The sequence below is a fragment of the Bidens hawaiensis genome, unplaced genomic scaffold (genome assembly GCF_021521415.1).
Source record: "Bidens hawaiensis isolate Kalapana, Puna unplaced genomic scaffold, B.hawaiensis_p1.1 tig00001088_1, whole genome shotgun sequence".
Classification (NCBI taxonomy): Eukaryota; Viridiplantae; Streptophyta; class Magnoliopsida; order Asterales; family Asteraceae; genus Bidens; species Bidens hawaiensis.
Window position 1 is genome coordinate 4,091,700 of NW_027491063.1, and position 20,444 is coordinate 4,112,143.

The following is a 20,444-nucleotide window of genomic DNA, read 5'->3' on the forward strand; positions in this document are numbered from 1 at the left end:
TCTTATTTTCTAGTACTTCTTCTTCACAAACCTTTCCCATACCCAAGTATTTTTCATACTTCATTTTGTAAGCCACAAAGTCTTGTCCATACTTTGTTTCATCTGGGACATGAAAGGCTTGAATTTGAGTCTTTCATTACATGAGTCTGTATGATGCCCATACTCATCACACTTCTTGCACCAAACCTTTCCTTTGAATATTTCATGTTCTTTTGGTTTCTTGAACCTTTCACTTGGTCTTGGCTCATTGACTCCAATGGTCTTCTTAAATTTTAAACTGTCAAAATCAATTGAGGAGGGAACAAATTCAGCTATCCTTATGTCACTTCTTTCCACTTTCCCTTTAACAAAAACAATTTCTCTTATACTCAAGGGTTCTTCCTCAATGTTTTCCCTTTGTCTTGATTTCCTCTTTTCATATTCTTCCATTGTTTCTACTTCTCCAATGTCAAAATCTTCAATGCTTGAGAAAATAGGGTAACCTGGAATAAAGTTTTCAACATTCACTTCTTCTTTCATCCTTTTCTTGTTATTCTGTTTTATCCTTTCCAATACTTCTTGGCTTGGAGGCCTTACAGCATTGTAGTTTACTTTCTTCCTTTCACATATGTCAAAGGACACATGTTCTCTTTTCATTCTTTCATTCTGTTTCTTCATTCTTGATGTGACTGGTGGATACTTTAGAAGTTTATCAACTAATTCTGGTTTCTTATATTTTCTTCCTCTTTCAGCAGCTTTAAATTCCTCTTCGGTAATTTGATCACTCAAATCACTCAAGTCATCTTGATTCAAGTCAATTGACTCAAGGTCATCTTCAGAGACTTGAACTCCAATTGACTTTTCTTCTTTCAGTTCTTTCTTCACAACAAACTCTCCTTCTTCACTCACCTCAACATTCTTGTACAAATCTACAAGTTCTTCTTTGTCTTGAAAGACATCTTTGAATTGTTGTAGATATGCATTTCTTTTCTCTTTATCAACTTTTGGCATAAAGTTGTTGTTGAATGGTGGTGGTACTGCTTTGTATTTGTCTTCTTCCTTAACTTGGTTTAGAATTCCATAGATATTTCAAGTGGAGACTAAGTTCTTCAAGAATTCATTGTCAACTTGTAGTTTTGTGTTCAGTAAATTCTCTTCTATAATCATTTTCTTCAACCCATCAATCTCAGTGGTGAATCTTTTCTGAGCTCTGTAACTGTTTACACAGTCTTCCTCAAACTTTTCATTCTTTCTTCACTTACCAATTCACTTGCCTCATATGCATTGATGATACTTTGTTTCTTAAAACACTCACTTTCCTGCTTGCCTACTTTCATTTTTAGTTCATTGATAACTTCAGTTAAATCAATAGTAGGAGTAGAATGTAACTGAGATGATGATCCAGCTTCTTTCTCAATTATGGCCATGAATGCCACATTTGCCCTCTTGATATCATCTGCAATGTCTTCTTCATGATTGCTCCAATCAAAATTTCCTTCATGTTGTGTAGTCACTGCCACATTTCCTTGATTTCTTGATTGATTTTGGTTGGCTGGAACAGTGTTGCTTGGAACATTTTGAACTGCTTGAAGGTTTTTATTGTTGTTCATTTGAAAACCTTGATTCTGTTGCATACTTTGATTAAGATTATTCATTTGAGGCTGAAAGTTGTTGAAGTTGGGATTGTAGTTATTGTTGGGATTGAAGTTGTTGTTGAAGTTTTGGTTGTTATTGAAGTTTTGGTTGTTGTTTCTTTGCTGATTTTGCTGGTATTGCTGCTGACCTCTTGGCTGTTGATTCTGGAATTGATTCATCTGATAGTTCCTTGGCAGGTTGCATTCTCTTGCAAAATGTCCAGGCTGTTGGCAGTTGTAGCAGATGGCTTTTGACTTGTCAAAACCAATTCTTTCATTTGGTCCTGATAGGAGTGACCTACCAGTCCTATTGTAAAGCCTCTTGCTTCTAAGAGCCAACATGGCTGCTTGCCACTTTAAATCCATGTCCTCCAAATCATCAGCATCTATCTGCTCAAGATCATCTTGTACTACACTTGTGGGAATTAGATTCTTTGCAACAAATGCATTATATGACTCAGTGAACATTGAAAGCAAGGCTTGTGTATCACTGCCTTGACCATTTCCACCACTTGTGTGAGGAACATTCCCACTTGCCATAGAGGCAGAATCAATGTCATCAATCAGCTGCACATTGAATCTTTGCTGGTTTCCTTGATTGCTAACACCAACAAATGATTTTGGAGTATCAAAATTAAGTTCAACAGGTTCTTCAATGATAGGAATCTGCTGTTGATTCTTGGTAGTCAAATTACCCATAGGTGCAATCAATGCATTTGAAACATTGAAGCAGGGTCTTTCCTCCATAATCATTTCATTCTCTATCATCTCTATTTCTGCAGCTTGAAGAAAGCACACTACATCATCTACTTTTAGCTCGTTGAAGTTTTGCTTTGTAAGGATGAACTTGCAGGCAGTGTACCATTCCTTTGGCATAGAGTTGAGCAGCTTGGTATTGAGATCAAAGTCAGTCATGACATAATCTGTGGTTCTGAGATCATTCACAATTCCCAGAAAAATCTCTCCAGAATTGATTTCAACATTTCTCCTTCTTTATACTTGAATCTTTCTAGCTGCTGCTTCAATCTCTGCTTCTTGATATTTTTGAGTTCAACATTTCCCTCAAACATTTCAAGTATTGCATCATACATTACCTTGGGATTGGGATGATGTGCAACCTTCGTAAGTATTTCCCAAGACAGACCTAGCTTCAACATAACTATAGCCTTGTCATCTACCTTTCTCATCCTTTCTCTCACAGCATCAGTTGCTGCCTGATTTGCACCTTCTGCAACTTCCCCTTGTGGACCATTCTTGATGGAGTTCCACATATCAACATCATTATAGTAAACGGCTGCTTCAAACAAGACCTTCCATTTAGTGAAATTTTCCTGTCCAGACAGTCTAGGAATCTTATTAGTAGAGACTTCTTGTTCCTCGTAACCAGACATTTTGAGAAATCAAAAGTAGTTTCTTTGTAAAAACAGAGTTCAGAATAATCAGATCTGAAAACCGATTGTTCAGATCTGAGGTGTCTGATGCGATAAGAGCAAGATTTATATATAAAGAATAAAACTTTGATTAAAATAAGGAAGAGAAAACACCAAATGATTGTAGATCTGGAAGAGAAATGAAGAACAGAGCTGCTGACGTCACGTTTCAATGTAACAGTGGTCTGCTGACGTCATTCTTCTTCAAATCTTCAATCAGCAACAATCTTTCCAAAATAGCAGCAACAAGCTCTGATACCACTTGCCAGGTCCCCGATTTCAGCTGGATCTTACTTAATCATGTCATAACTCACACAGATTGATGTGCCGACAAGGGAGTTAATGACGGGTTGCTATATTTAGAAATAGTACTGTTTGTTAAAGGCGGAATCAATAACAAACATGATAGTTGCAATTAATAATCAGAGATAGATAACACAAACAAGATTCACACAAAAGATTTCCATTTATATAATTTTCATCATACAAAGTGGATAATCGATTTAGGGTTTCTTTTAAGAAAACGGCAGTAACAAACATGATAGTTGCAATTAATAATCAGAGATAGATAACACAAACAAGATTCACACAAAAGATTTCCATTTATATAATTTTCATCATACAAAGTGGATAATCGATTTAGGGTTTCTTTTAAAAACGGCAGTAACTCAATAAATATTATCGTATTCAGCCACCTATTTTTCAGTGTTGTGTCTCTCTTCTCAGGTGTGCCCTAATTATTCCTTTTATAGTCCTGACACCCTTGGACAGCTGTCATTCCTTCTAGAAACCCTAAATACAACGTACATAATCAAATTCCATATTCAAAATAATCTAAGTGTAAAACAAGTCTTCCGGGTAGGCTTTGCATCAATCTTCATTTTCTGAGTACGTTGTGTACTCTGCCATCCTTCAGGACTTGGTAACATAGAAGTGTGCCCGGGATCAGTTTCCGGGTAGACTTTACTTGAAGAGTATTTTACCAAGTAAAATACTCACCGGGTAGACTTCAATCTTCTTGACTTTGCCAGACTTTGCCCGACAAACTCTTACGAGCAACCTTGTTCTTCAATGATCCATTTCAACTCTTTGCTATAAAATAACTTATTAGCAAAGTGTACTCAAGAGTACTGTTCTTTGCTTGAGTTGAACCTTGCCCGATGTTACTTAGTGATATTTCATTTCAATCATCAAGCATGTTCGGACCACTATTATTAATGAATACCTTGCCCGGTCTTCCAATCACTTGGCTTCATGGACCTGGTTAGCCAAAAGCTTACTCGGGAGTGAACTTTACTTGGCTATGAAGAACAGACTTGCTTGATAAAGTGAACCTTGCCCGGATTTACATAAACTAGTGAACCTTGCCCGGTAATACACTAATTTGCAAACCCTGCTCGGATATCCACTAAAGAGGACTACTTGAAGTTAACCTTGCCCGATAGACAAAATATCATACCCGGCTAAGTAAAACCTTGCTCGGATGTCTAAGGTGTGCCCGGATCCATACCTAGCGAATTCTGAGGAGGTTGAGAAGATTCCAATCTTCCATGTACTTCATCTTGGTCAAATCTTTGACTCAACAATCTCCCCCTTAGGTCAATTGTTTGACTCAACATATTTACCTGTCCAATTGACTCAAAAGTTCGTTTACCAGTTATAGATTCCTTCACAATTTTATTTTTGTTATTAAACCAAAAAACAGATTCTTTAGGAGTGGTATTTGTTGAAAAATGGTGTTTTTTTAATATCATTAAACACTTTTTGTTAACTTTGTTATTAATTGATTCTGGCGAGGGATTGTTTAAATATTTTAGAACTAAAGGACATAAAAAATTAGGATTAATAATAGAGGGGTTTGAGAAGTCTTTCTCAACCCCGTTACCTCCATCACCAGAATCAAAATCGCCACTCACAAATGCGGACACCATGCCTCCAAAATCGCTGCTCCGATCACTCTTCTGAGATTGGTTGCCGTCGCCGCTTGTAGTTTCAAAGCTGCCCGCGGTGGCAGCAGCCTTTCCCCCGTCCATTTTCCCTTTTTATAACCGTCGTTCCACCATTCTGGAAATCCGACGAGTTTGAAACACTGTTCTTTTGTGTGTTTTGACATCCCACAGTGGCTGCACTTCAACCGACTTTTGTCCACTCGGAATGATGAACCAGTTTATGTCCAACCCTGGTCTGACCTTCGTTGACCCCTCGAAACGAGACCTGTGCCCTCGGCCTCATAAGAGCCAGTGGTAGTTAGGACCTGATGCTACACCCTGTTGTGATGTGGTATTAGTTGAGATGGTTCCAAGAATGCTTTGGTGAGCCATTTCTTTTCACACAACAGCATAATCACCTTCAGCTGAGGGTAAGGGTTCCCACCGTAGGATTTCCCTTTTTATTGGATCGTATTGGCGATCCAAAGTATTGAGAAACTGGAAAAGTTTTTGTTCAGCCCGAATATTGTTGTAAGTTGTGATATCGGCTAAACACGTCATAGGGTTCGGGTCCCTTCGTTCGTTTTCACCCCAAATACCTTGCATTATGATCCAGAAATCCTCCAGAGGTGCGCCGTTTTGTTTAATTTCATTGGCCTTAACATGTAGATCAAAAGTTTGCAATTTATCCTTCCCACTACTATATGTAACCACAAGAGCATCCCACAACATTTCTGCTGTTAGGAACTCAGTAAGGTTGCTAGCAAGGAAAGGTTCTATATTTTGAATGAGCCAAGAGAAGACCACCAGGTCATCTTGTTCCCACTCGTCATCTGCTGGATCTGGTGGTTTTTCTGATAAATGATTTAAGAGGCCTTTGGATTTTCCTCCAATAGCAACTCGAATCATTCGAGCCCAAAGAGCATAATTTTGACTGTTAAGTTTGAGATTAATTTTCAAACTATCGGAAAGGTTTTGTTTTTGGTTCTGGTTTTGGGATTTGAGGCTGTTTTTTAGAAGATTTGCGATTTGTATTGACAAATCATTATTGGATAAACTGTTGTTTTCTGACATGGCTTTGAGGGGAAAAATATTGGGTTTGAGTTTTAGATCTGAGAATTGGGTTTACGAATGTTGAGAGGTAGATGATGAGCACTTGAAATGATCCAAGAATTATTCACTGCTTTAATACCATTTTGGCAGTAGAAAAGATACAGAAAGTGAATTGTATTGATATATTGAGATGTCTTTTACAAGGAGAAAATGTACCATATAAATAGATGGTCCTTTAAACATAAATAAGGAAATGCAATCAAAAAATAAAAACTGGAAATACTCTTTAATGAGTATGCAACGGTCCTTGATTTTCTTGATATCCTAATCTCCATAAAAAGAAAATGATGTCACTGATCCTACAATTTGTATTTTCTAACAAGATTGTTATATGTAAAGATGTATTTGCAGGTTTTTGAACTATATCTTTAACTTTCTTTTTTCATTATGAGAAGTGAATATAGATTGACGAATTAGGTGGTCCCTTTATTATTTCATGACAATAATCCTTTATTTTTATAATAATCGCTCATTGACTTCTTTAAGAACATATTTTTTAACCTGAATGAATATACACCATCTTTTCTACAACAGTTCTCAATGTTGTAATATCAGATAAAGCAATGGTGAAACAGCTACAACAAGAAGTGGTTTTATTTTTCCACTTTCATTTACAATTTAAATATTTTTGGCTTGAAATATATCAAGCATGTGGGCTGGTAAAGAATCTAGCATTATGATGTACATAAAAGTCGTGTCAGTGTTGCCATCTAGAAAAAAACATATTAAAAAATGCATTTGGAAAATAATTTTTATCATTGACCCAAACTAAAATTGTGTAATGTTATTTAATTTTTTTTGAACGGTAACTTTCATAGTGGTTGAATAATCAGCCACAGCTCTCGGAGAGAGCCCCAACCGCCCCACTCGGGCCAAGACTATGTTGTCTTAACCGGGCCCACGCTTGGCATCCGAGTTTGGCTAGGCGTTCCACGAGAAAATTTCAAGCCCCCTGCCACTTGACAAGAATTGTCTGCCCACAAGTGCAAGCTCTCTGGAAAGGGACACTCTAATAGAAAACTCGTGTCGCCATCAAGATTCGAACTTGAGAGGCCAACCGGCATCAAGCTCTTAACCATTATTTGACTGGCCACTTGAGCTAGCCCAATTACCCATCATTTAATTATATGTAATACTTTTGTTTTAAGTTTGAGATTTAATAAAAATAATTTCTTATATGAAGGTGTAAAAAAACTTTTTATTAGCATATTCAAATACATGCGTTTTTTTTTAAATATAACAATTTCTCAGATTAAAAAAAATTGCAATGTTGTTTACAAAGTTATATGGTTTGTGGAACGTATAATTTATTATTTTATTTTATATTTTAAACAGCCAAATTTTATACACCCTCCCCTAAATGAGGATCCAACCCCAAACCTCCATATTTACATCAAACCACTTTTGCATATAATTAAAACAATTTCATTATATTACTTATTCCATTAATTTAATATATTTTATTTTTCAAATCGGATGTTTTAAAATAAACTAGGTTACTACTCGTGTTACACACGGGTTGACATTAGATATGTAACAAAATGTATATAAATTATCATACAATATCATGATATATATATAATTTTAAATGTTTTTCTTTCAATATTATGGTATGCTCTTAACTAATCGTTTATATCCAATCATAAACTTTTGCTGCTCAATTTTTGTTTGTGTGTTGCTTAGGTTTAGAAAACACAATAATTGTACAGATGCAATTTAAATTTAAAGTCATGCAATAACACTTTTATTAATATTCCTATTAGTAATACCTAATAATTATTAAATTCAACTATGTAAATTGATAACTATTTATCTATGGTCATTTTTTTTTTTCATTTCAATAGATAGATGTATGTAAAATAATCTGTTACATTTCTTTAAATATGTGTGTGTGTGTTTGTGTCTGTCTAATTAATTGGCGGTTTATTTCTAATTTGATTGATTTTATATTTACTTCAATTTTAGAAAATTATAATGATCTTAATTATTATCAAGAAATGACGATACTTGCACTGTTATATGAGATTGTGCAAGACATCAATAACCGATTTTTGACGTTATTTCCAAGTGAAGAAATTGAGTACCTAAGTTATGATAGTATTGACCAGTCTGATAATGTTGGTGATGAGACGATCTAGCTTTATACTCATTGGATTCCCTAAACGGATTTAAAATGTCTAGAATGCCAAACCATGGATTGGTTCTTAAAGTCGGTGTACCAATAATATTACTAAAGAATATTGTCCAGAAGAACGGTATGTGCAACGGAACTAGACTTCCAGTAATTCATTTGGGTAGGCATACTGTTATCAAATTAAAAGTAATTTTAGGTACTAATATTGGTTATCACACTTATATTACTCGTAGTGGTTTAATGCCTTCAGACACGAGACTTTCGTTTAAATTCAAGAGAACATAGTTTAAGGTTGCAGTTTGTTTTGCAATAACCATTAACAAAAGTCAACGCTAGTCTCTAGCAAGAGTTGACATATACTTGAGAGATCTGGTTCCTTCACATGGTCAACTATATTGAGCTTTATCACGAGTGAAAATTAATGACGGTGTTAAAATACTTATTTTAGATAAGAAAGGTAAAAGTACAAAAAAAAACAACATATATGGGTTTATAAGAAAATATTTTGTAGTTTATGAACATTATGTTTTAAAGTTTTAAGTTTTGTTAGTACACATTCTACTATCTAAAGTCATTTTTTTAAAGTTTGTCTTTCAGTATTTTGTTTGCGTATAAATATGAATTGCAATTAAAAATCATGTTACCGTCTCAAATAATACACGAAAAAAATATCTTGTCATTTGAAATCATATATGTTTTTACTTGAAGATTTTCCACCGTGTAGTATACGGGTCAATAACCTAGTTGGTTATAAGGAAAAGAAATCGGTTCATTGAGAAATATAATAATGTAGTTTTAATATATCAAGCAATTGTAAGAAGGCTTAGTATATATGGAATGTATAGAAATTGATTAGAAAGAAGACACCATTCGTTTTAAAGCCTTATTGCTTTAATAGTATATATAGATAGTGCTACACCTATTCACTAATTTACGAGTGTGTGAGTGGCTGACTACACATATACAAGTTGTTAATGTCCCCAATTTATATTTATATCCTAAGAACACAACATTTTTTATGATATCATTTTCCATTGCTACATCAAAATAAATAACAATAAAATGGCAGGTAAGTGGACAACAAGTTACGTCGCAATCCCCTTATGAATAACAAACTGTTTCTACTAAAAACGAATCTTTGGGTTTAAGGGTCGAAAAAGTATTATATATTCATGGCCCATTGAACCCGTGTAAAAAATGTCACAGCCTCTAGGGCCAGGAAACAAAATGTATCAAAAGCAAATGGGAGAAACACGTATTGATTCTTAACAAGCTTTCTCTGTTTTAGCAACTTTGTCTGATTCCGTATTCAACGCAGTCTGACCAACAAACTCATTGCCTCTTAGCCCAACCAGAGGGGACACTCCTGCAAGGTCCACATATGCGGGTTTCTCTTGTCCACCTAAACACAAGAATATTAGTTGGCCTTAGAGTTGACATTCTTTCACAAAAAAATTGTTAGGAAGTTCACGGAGGCCTATTTTTTAGTAGAAATTCCTGCTTGTTTTAGGACACCACAAAAGATATCCCTAACCAAATCATGCATGCATTTAAACCCGGATAACTCATTGTAATGGACCGTGTGCTTGTCAAAAGAATCCAAATAAACCTTGCTGCAAACTGGGCAAGGCTCATCAACCAGAAACATAGGGAAAATTAGTCGGTATTTAAGAATAGCCCGACACTCCAAAGATGACATATGTTGGCAAAGTCCTTCGATGAGGATGTAAATCAAGAATTCCTGAGCCCGAGGAGCCCGAAGACATTCAATCACAGCTCTTTGGCGAGGGGAAATATTAAAATGCGATTCTAAACCATGGACGATTCAACTGAACAAGGCACTCGCCAAAATATGTTGTGATTTAGGGGGGGTCCTTATTAAAGAAAATAAACCACTAAGATCAAAATTGGGAAGGGACATACGCAAAAGATCCATCGCACAACCATAATCGGAGTCAATTCCATCAATGGCACATTCTCGAAGAAAGTGGTCCTGCAAACTCCATATTGCATTGTATGCTAATAGAATCTAAAAATAGACCCTCGTTAAAAGAGTGACCATGTCTCTTACGAGGTTGTTATTTTTTGGCGTGGTCATCTTAATTTTCTTAGTCGTATAAGAAAGGTTCACGACAACGTTCGATTAAATCAATCAAATGTTCATACATGTTAAACCAATATATGTCTGGTAATTGGTACAATCTCCTTGTTGAATACTTGGTGCATGAATACACTTATTAAGCTCCAAAATATCTTTAACATTAGCGCATAAATCGCCGGAAGTTTGCACCATTGTGAAACTAATTGCCAAAGGGACTGTGCGAGCCCATACGAGACAAAAATGTGCTCCGTCGTGTCATCTACCGAGCCACACCACGGACACACAGCAGAAGTCACTCAATACTTATCTTGGCTAGAGACACTACACCCATTACTAAACATCTTTTTTTTATTGGTTGAAAATTTCAATGTGAAATAGCTTGGCTTTGGTAAAAATTGTATCCAAAACATGTCATCAAAAACAAAATAATGAACCGGTGTTGTGAATCATTGCATTATATACATATAGATATATTTACAAATTGTTAGTCTCATCAAACAATAAATACAAAACCACTTAAAGCACTAGCAAAAGAATTCACACCACCGCCATATTTTGCCACAAAAAAATTCACACTACTCAATCTTGGCATTAACTTCCTCCTTATTTCCTTCTCACTGACTACTAGCCCATGAAAATTTAGCTCAAACACACACCATACTCAAAATATTGCAACTATTCTTAAGAACACTGTTTTTTTCTCCTTTTTGGAACGAATTTAGCTGAAAAATGGACCATAGTGGCAGTCGGGCTCGGTTCTCTCAACTCATGCTTACACTTCTTAATAGCCTCCGGAACTCCGGAAGACTAATCTTTCCATCTTTATCTACGTCAGCTTCCTCTAATAGCGGATATATAGACCCTCTTAAACCCGTATGCTGCAAAATTAAAAAAAAATATGGTCAAAGAAAAATACATGAATGGTTTGACCTTAAGAAAGCTTACCATCTTAAGTTCTTCTGCAGTTATAAATCCATCTTTGTCAACATCAAATTTCTCAAAGGCGGCTTTGGACATTCTTTGCCATTTTTCATTATTATGTTCCTCTAATTGGTGAACATGAAGAGTAGCAGCTACAAACTCAGAGAAATCCACAAGCCCATCCGTGTTACTATCCATCTGTTTCAGAACATTTTATAATAAATTTATAATGTTCAGATGTGCATTTGAAAAACAATTATATGATATTAATAATCAGATAACTAAATTACCGCTTGTAATATCTCCAAAACACGCGAGTCTTTCATCTTCCATGGAACATCCTTAGCAAGAGCCTAGCATAAACCAAACATGTATAAAATATTATCACCATTCACATACTTTTATAAAATGAAAAATAAAAGGGAAAAATTCATAAAGTGGTTTGTTAAGTTACTCAAGAGTTTTTCCGTTTGTCTAAAGTCAATCAACTTTCATTAGGTGTCTCAATCCTATATAAATGCTAAAATTAAATAGCAACCAAGATCCATGTCTGCTAATATTGCCTCAATTTTTAAATTATAAAAAATTCGACAGTATTAAAACACATGTGAAAGTTAACTGACTTTAATGGAACATTAGAAAAACTTGGTTACTTTTATGTAAAGTCACCCCTAAAATAAAAAGAATAATAAAAAAAAACAAGAACATGAAAACACACCTGTCTCATTTCCTCAAGACTAATAGCACCATTTTTGTCTACATCAATGGCTTGAAATTGATCTTTGAGATCAGATATCTCTTCTTCATCAAGTGTGCTAGCCAATGCCTATTCACACATTAAAATATTATCATTTAATATTCTCGATCTAGCACGCGTGTGACAACTGACAAAAAGAGATATCAAACAAATCCTTACCCGTAAAGCAATTTGCTTTAGGCGACTATATTTCACAAACTCACGCATGTTGGATAGAACCGAAATGTCAAGAGGAATCATAGAAGCATTTCCATTTTCTCTAACCCATGGATGTGCTGCAAATATTTAGGTATCATTTTTTATAAAATCTCATAAAAGTTAGAGAAAACTTCAACCAGTAGTAACCAAGATTCATATATGTTTTATTTGTCTTAAATAATCTTAAATTCTTTCACTATTTATAAAAAAATTACTTACGACTGGAACACTTAATGAAAATTGAGTAACTATGAACAGAATGGTCTGAATCACTAAGGAAAACGTGGTTACTATTTTATAAGGTTAACGCTAAACAATATTTAAAAAATCAAAATAAATTTATATACATACATAGGGCCTGTGCAGCAGTGAGTCGTGCTCGAGGATATTTGACGAGTAATTTCCGTACAAATTCTTTAGCACCATTGCTAATATTGGGCCATGGTTTGCGCTTAAAATCCGGCTTATTTCTTAAAACTTCTCTAAAAATACCGTCTTCTGTTCGATCCCAAAAGGGTCTTCGCCCACATAAAAGAATGTATGTGATCACTCCAATGCTCCACACATCGGATTCCGGGCCCGATCTACGCTTAAGTACTTCGGGAGCGACGTAATAAGGACTTCCAACTATATCTGTAAACTTTCTTCCTGCACTAGTTACACATTTTTCATGCCAAAAACAAAGATACTAGAAGTGATCAGAAAAACAATAACATTTTGCAAGCCATCATACTTGCAGCCTTGCAAGTAAACAATAACATTTTCTGTATTCACAATTTCTACGCTTTTCGTTTATTCGGTTTTACCATTTTGGTCAAACTGAACTATAAACCAAAATTTCGCTTTTTGAGAACCGTTAGTCTTGATTTTTTCAGTTTTCACAATGGGTTCGGTATTGATTTTTTGGTTTTACCATTTGGGAATCTTCCGCCGAAAGAAAAATGCCCTGAAATAATGAATTTCAGTAGGGATTAACCCAAACCAGTACCGAGCGAACACAATCGGCACCGGTATCGGTATTCGTTTTTCATGTTTTCAGTATCCTTCGGTTTTGGTATTTTCAATGCTACTGGTACTGAACTAAAAAATTTGGCACGACATTCGGCATATGCTTTCGCTCATTGTCGGCATTAGTATATTTCAGCACACTTTCGTTTCCATACCAATCACATCCCTAAATATGAGCCTAAAATACATGGGCCACATCATTTATTAATTTCATATAAACTATTGAAATTTGGTTGATGCAAACCAGAAATATCAAACTGCAACTAAATAGAAAAAATGCTTTTTTAAATAAAACCAAATCGTTGCTTTATAGGTTTCAGTTATTCGGTTACGGTTAGGTTAACTAAGTTTCTGTAGTTTGGTATTGTTACTCACCGGGCCGTATAAAGTCTGATAGACCGAAATCTGTAGCCATTAAGGGTGAATCTTCTTTCGGGGATTTGAAAAGAAAGTTCTACAAATTAGTAATACAAGCATGTTAATATTTGTTTTGATATATACTTTAAGGGGTGTTTGGGTGAGCGTTTTAAAAGTAAGTTGTAATATTCAGTCGCGATGATAGTTAATTTTTTAACCTCCGGTTTCATATCGCGATGTACCAAACCATGTAAATGACATTCGGCTGCAACTTTCAGCATCTGCCTTACAACAATTGCTGCATCTTTCTCTGTGTAACGACTTTCTTTCCTGTAAAATGAGAAAGAAAAACAATTTAATCTTGATGTTTTTGTTTGTATGGCATAAAAAGAAACAAACATATGATAATGGGTCCTATATTGTATACAAACATCAATATATGCAAGATCAGAATTTCATATTGCATATAAACATCAATTGACTTATGAAGTCAAACTAAGTGGTGTTCAGTTTCAAAACTTTACATGTGATGAAATATTTTCAAGAATATTTGAATATCTTGTGCTTAATCTTAAATAAAATACTACCAATCAAATAATTATGGATTTAAATTCATATTCTCAATTTATGCAAATAAAGTTTGACCTCAAAAGTCAACATTGAATAGATGCATGTATTTCATGTTCACAAGATCCGGATTCTTACTTTGACAAAATCCGGTCAAGCAACTCACCACCTTCACATAACCTGAAACACACGACTTCAAGTCAATTTCAACATTTATTCGATTTTACATATAAAAATTCGAATAATAAAGCAAATTGATAACAAAACTTACTCCATGACAATATAAACAAAGTTGTCATCTTCAAATGCATTGTAGAACTTAACTACATTCTCGTGACCGTTTAACGCTTGCAAGATTTTGACTTCTCGTTTAACATCTTCAACCGCAATTGGAAGAACCATCTGTCACAAAATTTCAAAAATAAAAAGTCTTAAAGACCACTAGTTTATATAGCTAAGTGCACAAAATTTTAATAGTATACACTTAAACTTTTAATAATGTACGATAAACTCTGGAAACAGTGACAGGACCAGAATTTTCTACCAAAGGGTTGCAATAAAGTGTTTCGATAACTATATCAACAATTATTGTAAGATAAAATCACCAAATGATTTTATAGTTTCATAATAAAAACAAAGTAACTAAAACCAACTTGCACCAAACATCATTTTTATCAATTACGCCCTCTAACCTGTAAACGCATAGAATGTATATATATGTGAACCCTCGGTTGAGCAAAAGTGAAATTGCACTAATTTTGACGTTATTTTACTAATCTCGTGAAAATAACGTTAAAAGTGGCGGAAGGTTAATCAGACATCATGTGGTGGCGTTGATAGCCGAAGGACAAGGGTACACGCACCAATCAACCGGTGTCCCGATGATTGAGTGCTATGTGCCTTATGTCCTAGGCTTGATGCAAAACTATTATCGGACCGGGGGTCTCACAGGAAGCAGCCTCTCTATTCATACGGGATAGAGGTAAGCTGTCTACATCTTACCCTCCTCAGACCCTACCATAGCTTTGCTATTGGTGGGATATACTGAGTACGATGATGATAATGATCATTTTTATCAATTGGTAACAAAACTACCTTATTTTTATCGATTTTCTTGACAGCAACACGATCTCCTTTCGCTTTATCAACTGCAACATATGTATAGCCAAATTGACCATGACCCAACAACTTTCCAGTCGTATAACGTTGGTAAAAATCTTTAAGGTAACCAAAATCTTTTCTTTTGCCACAAGGAGTCACCTTTTGCTGACGTTTAGTGGTACCCCTTACTTTTGCTTTATATTGGTTATAATAGTTGTTCTGTTTCTGAAGTTGATTCCTGACGGGTTCTTTCTTATTATGTAAATTGGCATCATGCAATTGCCCACCGCCACTGTTCTTTCCGGGAGGATGCCTATCGGCTGCGTTGGCGCCACCGCTGACGGACGAGGTGGTGCTGTTGAACCCACTAATCTTGGTGGTCGAAAAACAGATACCCATTTCGTTTTATCGATCAAACTGAACGAGAAATTGAATCTTTGACGTTGGTTTCTGTTAAAATTGGATTTCTTGGATACCCTTTTCGTTTATTCGATCAAAATGGAAGAAAATAATTGAATCTTTGACGTTGGTTTTTGTTGAAATTGGATTTCTTGGACACTCATTTCATTTAATCGATCAAATTGAACGAAAAACTGCAATTTTGACGTGGGTCATGTTAAAATTGGATTTCTTGGATACCCCTTTCGTTTATTCAATCAAATTGGAAGAAATTAATTGAATCTTTGACGTTGGTTTTTGTTGAAATTGGATTTCTTGGACATTCATTTCGTTTAATCTATCAAATTGAACGAAAAACTGCAATTTTGACGTGGGTCATGTTAAAATTGGATTTCTTGGATAACCCTTCGTTTATTCGATTAAATTGGAAGAAATTAACTGAATCTTTGATGTTGGTTTTTGTTAAAATTGGATTTCTTGGATACCCATCTCGTTCGTTCGTTTGATCAAATTGGATGAGAATCTTTGACGTGGGTTATTGTTAGAATTGGATTTTGGAGATCAAATTATGAAATGAAGAATGGTTGGGGAAATTGTGTAGTAGAATGGTGGAAGGAGGGGTGGGGTGGTGATTGTCAAAAAGACGTTTTGGGTCTTGAAGAAGAGGACCCACCCTCCTTAATAGATTACAGCTTCCAATCCAGTCGTGTGAATGATTCAAGCGTCATGAAGAAAAAAAAGAAAAAAAAAGTTGGTTTGAAACTCCAAAAGGATTAGGGGCTAGTGAAATAATCGTTTCTTACAATTAAAATTGGGCCAATAGTGTTTATACACACATATCACATCACTTAACTTTTTACTGCTTTTTTTTTTCAATAAAAGAGTTTATAATACATGTTATTTTTACAGGTAGTCCTCTCTTTTATTTTCATTTTCTACTATTTTGACAGGTGACATGTCTATCTATCAAGCTTTCTTACACTTACTTCGAGAGAAGTTGTGTAGTTAGCAAGCAGATGGTTTCTTCCATGATTCTAGCTCCATCGACATCATTTCTCATACATACTTATCCTTAATCGCTCCTTCTTCTCCCCACTACTTTCGATTCTCAGCATATCAATATCACCGTAAGTTTGATATCTTCTTGTCCCACATATCAATTAATTATTTTCTTCTGTATCTGCATGCTAATTGCTCCATTATTTGATTCTCAACATTTCAATATCACCGTAAGTTTATTATTGAATCATAACAAGTTCTACTATGCATATAATTATATAAATATATTTGGTTTTCAAACAAAAAGTTTATTTGTGTTGAACCTAAACCCAAAAACTTGACCCTAGTACCAACTCGAACTACTTCACTTCAAGTTAGTCATTTCTTTTGATTCGGGTTTGATCATTTTAGGATTTCTTTTAAAAGTGATAACCCTACTCTTAAGTGCCTTTTTTTGTTATTCTACCAATATTTCATCATACACAAGGGATTTTGCTTTCACCAAGGCATTTCTTCTCCGATTACTTATCTTACCAAGTGGTTGCTGTTGAGGAGCTTAATATTTGAAGCACCCCATTTGATGAGGTAATTTTTGTAATCACATTTTGTTCTGCATATGAAGCTGATTTTAATGTTTTTTTTTCTTTTTGTATACAAGCATTTGCACATGACAAGACAATGGGCAGTTGATAACTTAAAGTTTGCAAAGGGTGATCTATTTCAAGCATTTAAGGTAATGGATCAAGCGATTCAGTTCGGGTAATACACTAATACTTCAACTATTTCTTTCAATGTACGCATTTTTCCAAAGCTTAATTTACGTATGACATAAATTATTGTGTCGGCTTAGACCCAACCACTTTAGCATTAAGAAACATGTTTTTCAGTTCATTATTCAGTTTCAAATAATTGAGGGAAGACACCATTTTCGAAGGTACTAGAAAAAGGTTAAAGAGGTTTATGAAAAGGATTTTGTAGTTTCTGCAAAATGATGCATAAAGAAGTTTTAAATTTTGTAGTTCCTACAAGCTTTTTTATACCATTAAGTATCGAGTCATATGCAAAGTAGTGCTTGACTATGTCATATCAGCTTTTTATTAGATGCTTTAAACAAGATTATTTTAAATTTTATCTCATACCTGAAAAACTTAAATTTGACAATTAAAGAAACAATGGGGGCATATTTGGAAAAGCATGGTTGGGCATATAAAATGGATTAGAAGAGAGTGGTAAAAATAGTAAATTATAACGGGAGCTTTGCTAGAGAGAATAATTCTTGGATTCTAAAAACTTTGTGTGCATTGATATGTTTTACAGTTACTTCATGCATTTTAAACACTGTTTTTTCATATATATATATATATATATTAGATTATGGGAAGAAATTGGGTTGATAGCTACATGGATAATAGGTGAACGTGTTGCAATTGAGTATAGACTAAAGTATGTGCATTGGGCTGGATTGGAATTCAAGACAACGTTAAATTCTGCCATGAGTAAGTGGATGAATGAGATAAGTGAATGGTGCACGGATTCAAATATAATCATGGAACATGGGTAAAATGAGTCATAGCAATTTGGGATACTGTGTATGGGCTTCTCGTGGGATCTTGTTGGTCAAAGTTACCCGTGTAAACATATGGATTAATGGGACAATGGCAAAAATAAGTATAGCAGTGGTGTTTGGATTGCAACACATTGCTATTATTTGTTCCTATAATTTGTTTGAATATCATTAGTTGATCAGTGATATTGCAGCACCAAATTGCTTAGCGGGTCAAGAGGGTAAACATGAGAATACATGCTTAACAGGTTCCTTAATTCCATATCTATGGAGCGGAGGTCGATGTGGTGGAGTTTGGATGTTAATTCCATAGTTGTTGCAAAGGTGATTCCAATCAGTGATGGTGATAGGAAGGACTCTGAAGAAGATGAACGAGCTTATGGAAATGTAATCTGTGGATGTTTCTAGCACTCTACCATTTTCTTATTCACTATATTATTCAGGGAATGCACGAAGAAGAGGGACATGGACTTTGATGAGTAGGGAGATATCTAGTGAAACTGTTGCTTTAATATATGACCGACCATTTAACTTCTCAAGAATAATTTTTGAAGATCTAGTTACAAATATGAGGAAGGTAGAGAAAGATATATTCTTGATGCATCCTCGGTTTCTACAGATAATCTTTAACATCTTACATCCAGATTTGCCAACGGCTGGTACTACACATGTGCTACAAGATCCTAATGCCTTTAGAAGGATCAACAGACTGGGACCAACTAGCCAGTTTAATCCGAAAGTGGAGTTTGACATCCTTTTGTCGTATGACATGGAGATTATGGAGGTTACTGCTTCACCCATGTTGAGCAGTGATGAAGATGAGAGTGATGAATAGGATGAGGATGAAAGTGATTTTGATTATGATAATAATGTTGATGGAAGAGATGATGTTGTGGAGGAAGAGGTAGTACAAGTTGAGGGGGGAGGCACCACATCATGAAATTGTTTCAACTCCAACACCACCTGTTTCACCACCACACAATCACCAACACAATCCCAAATCCATGAGACGTATATCCCATCACACCTCACTTTCCCAAACATTTGAGCTATTTATACCATCACCACCATCTTCACGACAAAACCCAAAACCAAACCCAAACTCAAACTGAACCAAAACCCTATATACCAGAACTCATTCCTTTCCATATCATAAACCAACCCAACTCACCATACTAGTCACCAACACACTCTCTAGACATTAACCAAATGACACTCCATTATCACCACCTACCCAAAGCCATATACCTTTAATCCAGACAACAGATCCTTTACCCCACACAAGCTGCCCAATTATCCAATGCCCAATTCATCAAACCCAACCTTCTGAAACCTCTGATTCTGACCACTTCACCCAATCCTCAGTTTCACCTCATGGTATTTCGAAAAGAAACTTTGATCTTATAGTGGAAAACTGTGATCTAGGAAGAGAAAATAATGAGCTGAAGGAAAGGAACAAGGATTTGGAAACACAGCTGCAACATGCATGAAATAGAATTCAAACCTTAGTGACTGAGGTTGAGAAGACCTCAGATGCACCAAAAAAGGGGGATAATATCTCTAAAGCTGTTGGTGATGGTTCCTTGAAATTAATTGGAGTATTGTATTACATTAGTGATGATGATGATGATGAAACATAGGATAGGGAGGTTGATCATAATGTGGTTGAGGAGGTTGCAGATGAAGTGGATGTAAATGATAATATTGTTGAGAATTTTATTGAGATTGTTGAGGATATGGGTACTAATAATGAGGATGATGTGATTGTTGTTAATGATGTGAATGATGTGGTTGTGGAAAATGCTAAAATAAATCAAGATGGCCTTGATCTTGATATCCCTTATGAAGAATTTGATGCCATCGATTCTCTAATTGTCAAAGAAAAAGAGGTGGAAATGGATGAGGAGTTGGAGAAGCTATTCAAAGAGATAGATGAGATGCCACCTACTGTTATTAGGGAGGTTGGACCATCTAGGCTCCTACATGAAGAGGAAGAAAGGAAGAGAGAAAAACGTAGCACAGTGGCAGAACATGGAGGCCAACTGCAGCCTCTTAAAAGAAAGGAACTGGACTCAAATGACCATTTATTGTTTGTTGATGAATCTACCGAAGAAGGAAAGAAAAGGCATGATAAAATTATAAATAAATGGGTTCAAAGGGACACTTTAAACTATTTTCTATCGCAAAAAGAGATAGAAGAACAGATGGTTATAATGGAATATATTGAGTTGAGGAAGCTGAGTGAAGAAAAGGA

General features: G+C 35.2%; 2 protein-coding genes across 3 annotated transcripts; both read right to left on the reverse strand.

Moving 5' to 3' along the window:
• Positions 1-5,370: 5,370 nt before the first annotated feature.
• LOC143559385 (uncharacterized) lies at positions 5,371-6,045 on the reverse strand. The gene has a single exon (XM_077047984.1). It carries the CDS (start codon positions 6,043-6,045, stop codon positions 5,371-5,373), a length of 675 nt encoding a protein of 224 aa, XP_076904099.1.
• A 4,718-nt stretch (positions 6,046-10,763) lies between these two features.
• LOC143559479 (calcium-dependent protein kinase 28-like) lies at positions 10,764-16,122 on the reverse strand. Of its 2 annotated transcripts, XM_077048053.1 has the most exons (13): positions 16,067-16,122; positions 15,800-15,821; positions 15,223-15,635; positions 14,399-14,529; positions 14,266-14,307; positions 13,779-13,890; positions 13,579-13,657; positions 12,547-12,843; positions 12,157-12,272; positions 11,959-12,066; positions 11,531-11,593; positions 11,265-11,438; positions 10,764-11,197 (listed from the first exon to the last, which is right to left on the reverse strand). In XM_077048053.1, exons 3-13 carry the CDS (start codon positions 15,625-15,627, stop codon positions 11,081-11,083), a joined length of 1,644 nt encoding a protein of 547 aa, XP_076904168.1. In that variant the 5' UTR covers positions 15,628-15,635; positions 15,800-15,821; positions 16,067-16,122; the 3' UTR covers positions 10,764-11,080. The 2 variants fall into 2 exon arrangements, with proteins under 2 accessions (XP_076904168.1, XP_076904166.1); XM_077048051.1 differs by lacking the exons at positions 15,800-15,821; positions 16,067-16,122 and having other exon boundaries at positions 15,223-15,708.
• Between the last annotated feature and the right edge of the window lie 4,322 nt (positions 16,123-20,444).

What these genes read in the sequence shown, in the direction of transcription:
- LOC143559385 (XM_077047984.1), bottom strand. Translation starts at nt 6,045, where the DNA reads ATGTCAGAAAACAACAGTTTATCCAATAATGATTTGTCAATACAAATC.
- LOC143559479 (XM_077048053.1), bottom strand. Translation starts at nt 15,627, where the DNA reads ATGGGTATCTGTTTTTCGACCACCAAGATTAGTGGGTTCAACAGCACC. An exon ending in TAAAGCAAATTGCTTTACGG is followed by an intron (nt 12,067 to 12,156) that starts GTAAGGATTTGT and finishes ATGTGTGAATAG; the next exon opens with GCATTGGCTAGCACACTTGA. An exon ending in CTGCAGAAGAACTTAAGATG is followed by an intron (nt 11,198 to 11,264) that starts GTAAGCTTTCTT and finishes TTAATTTTGCAG; the next exon opens with CATACGGGTTTAAGAGGGTC.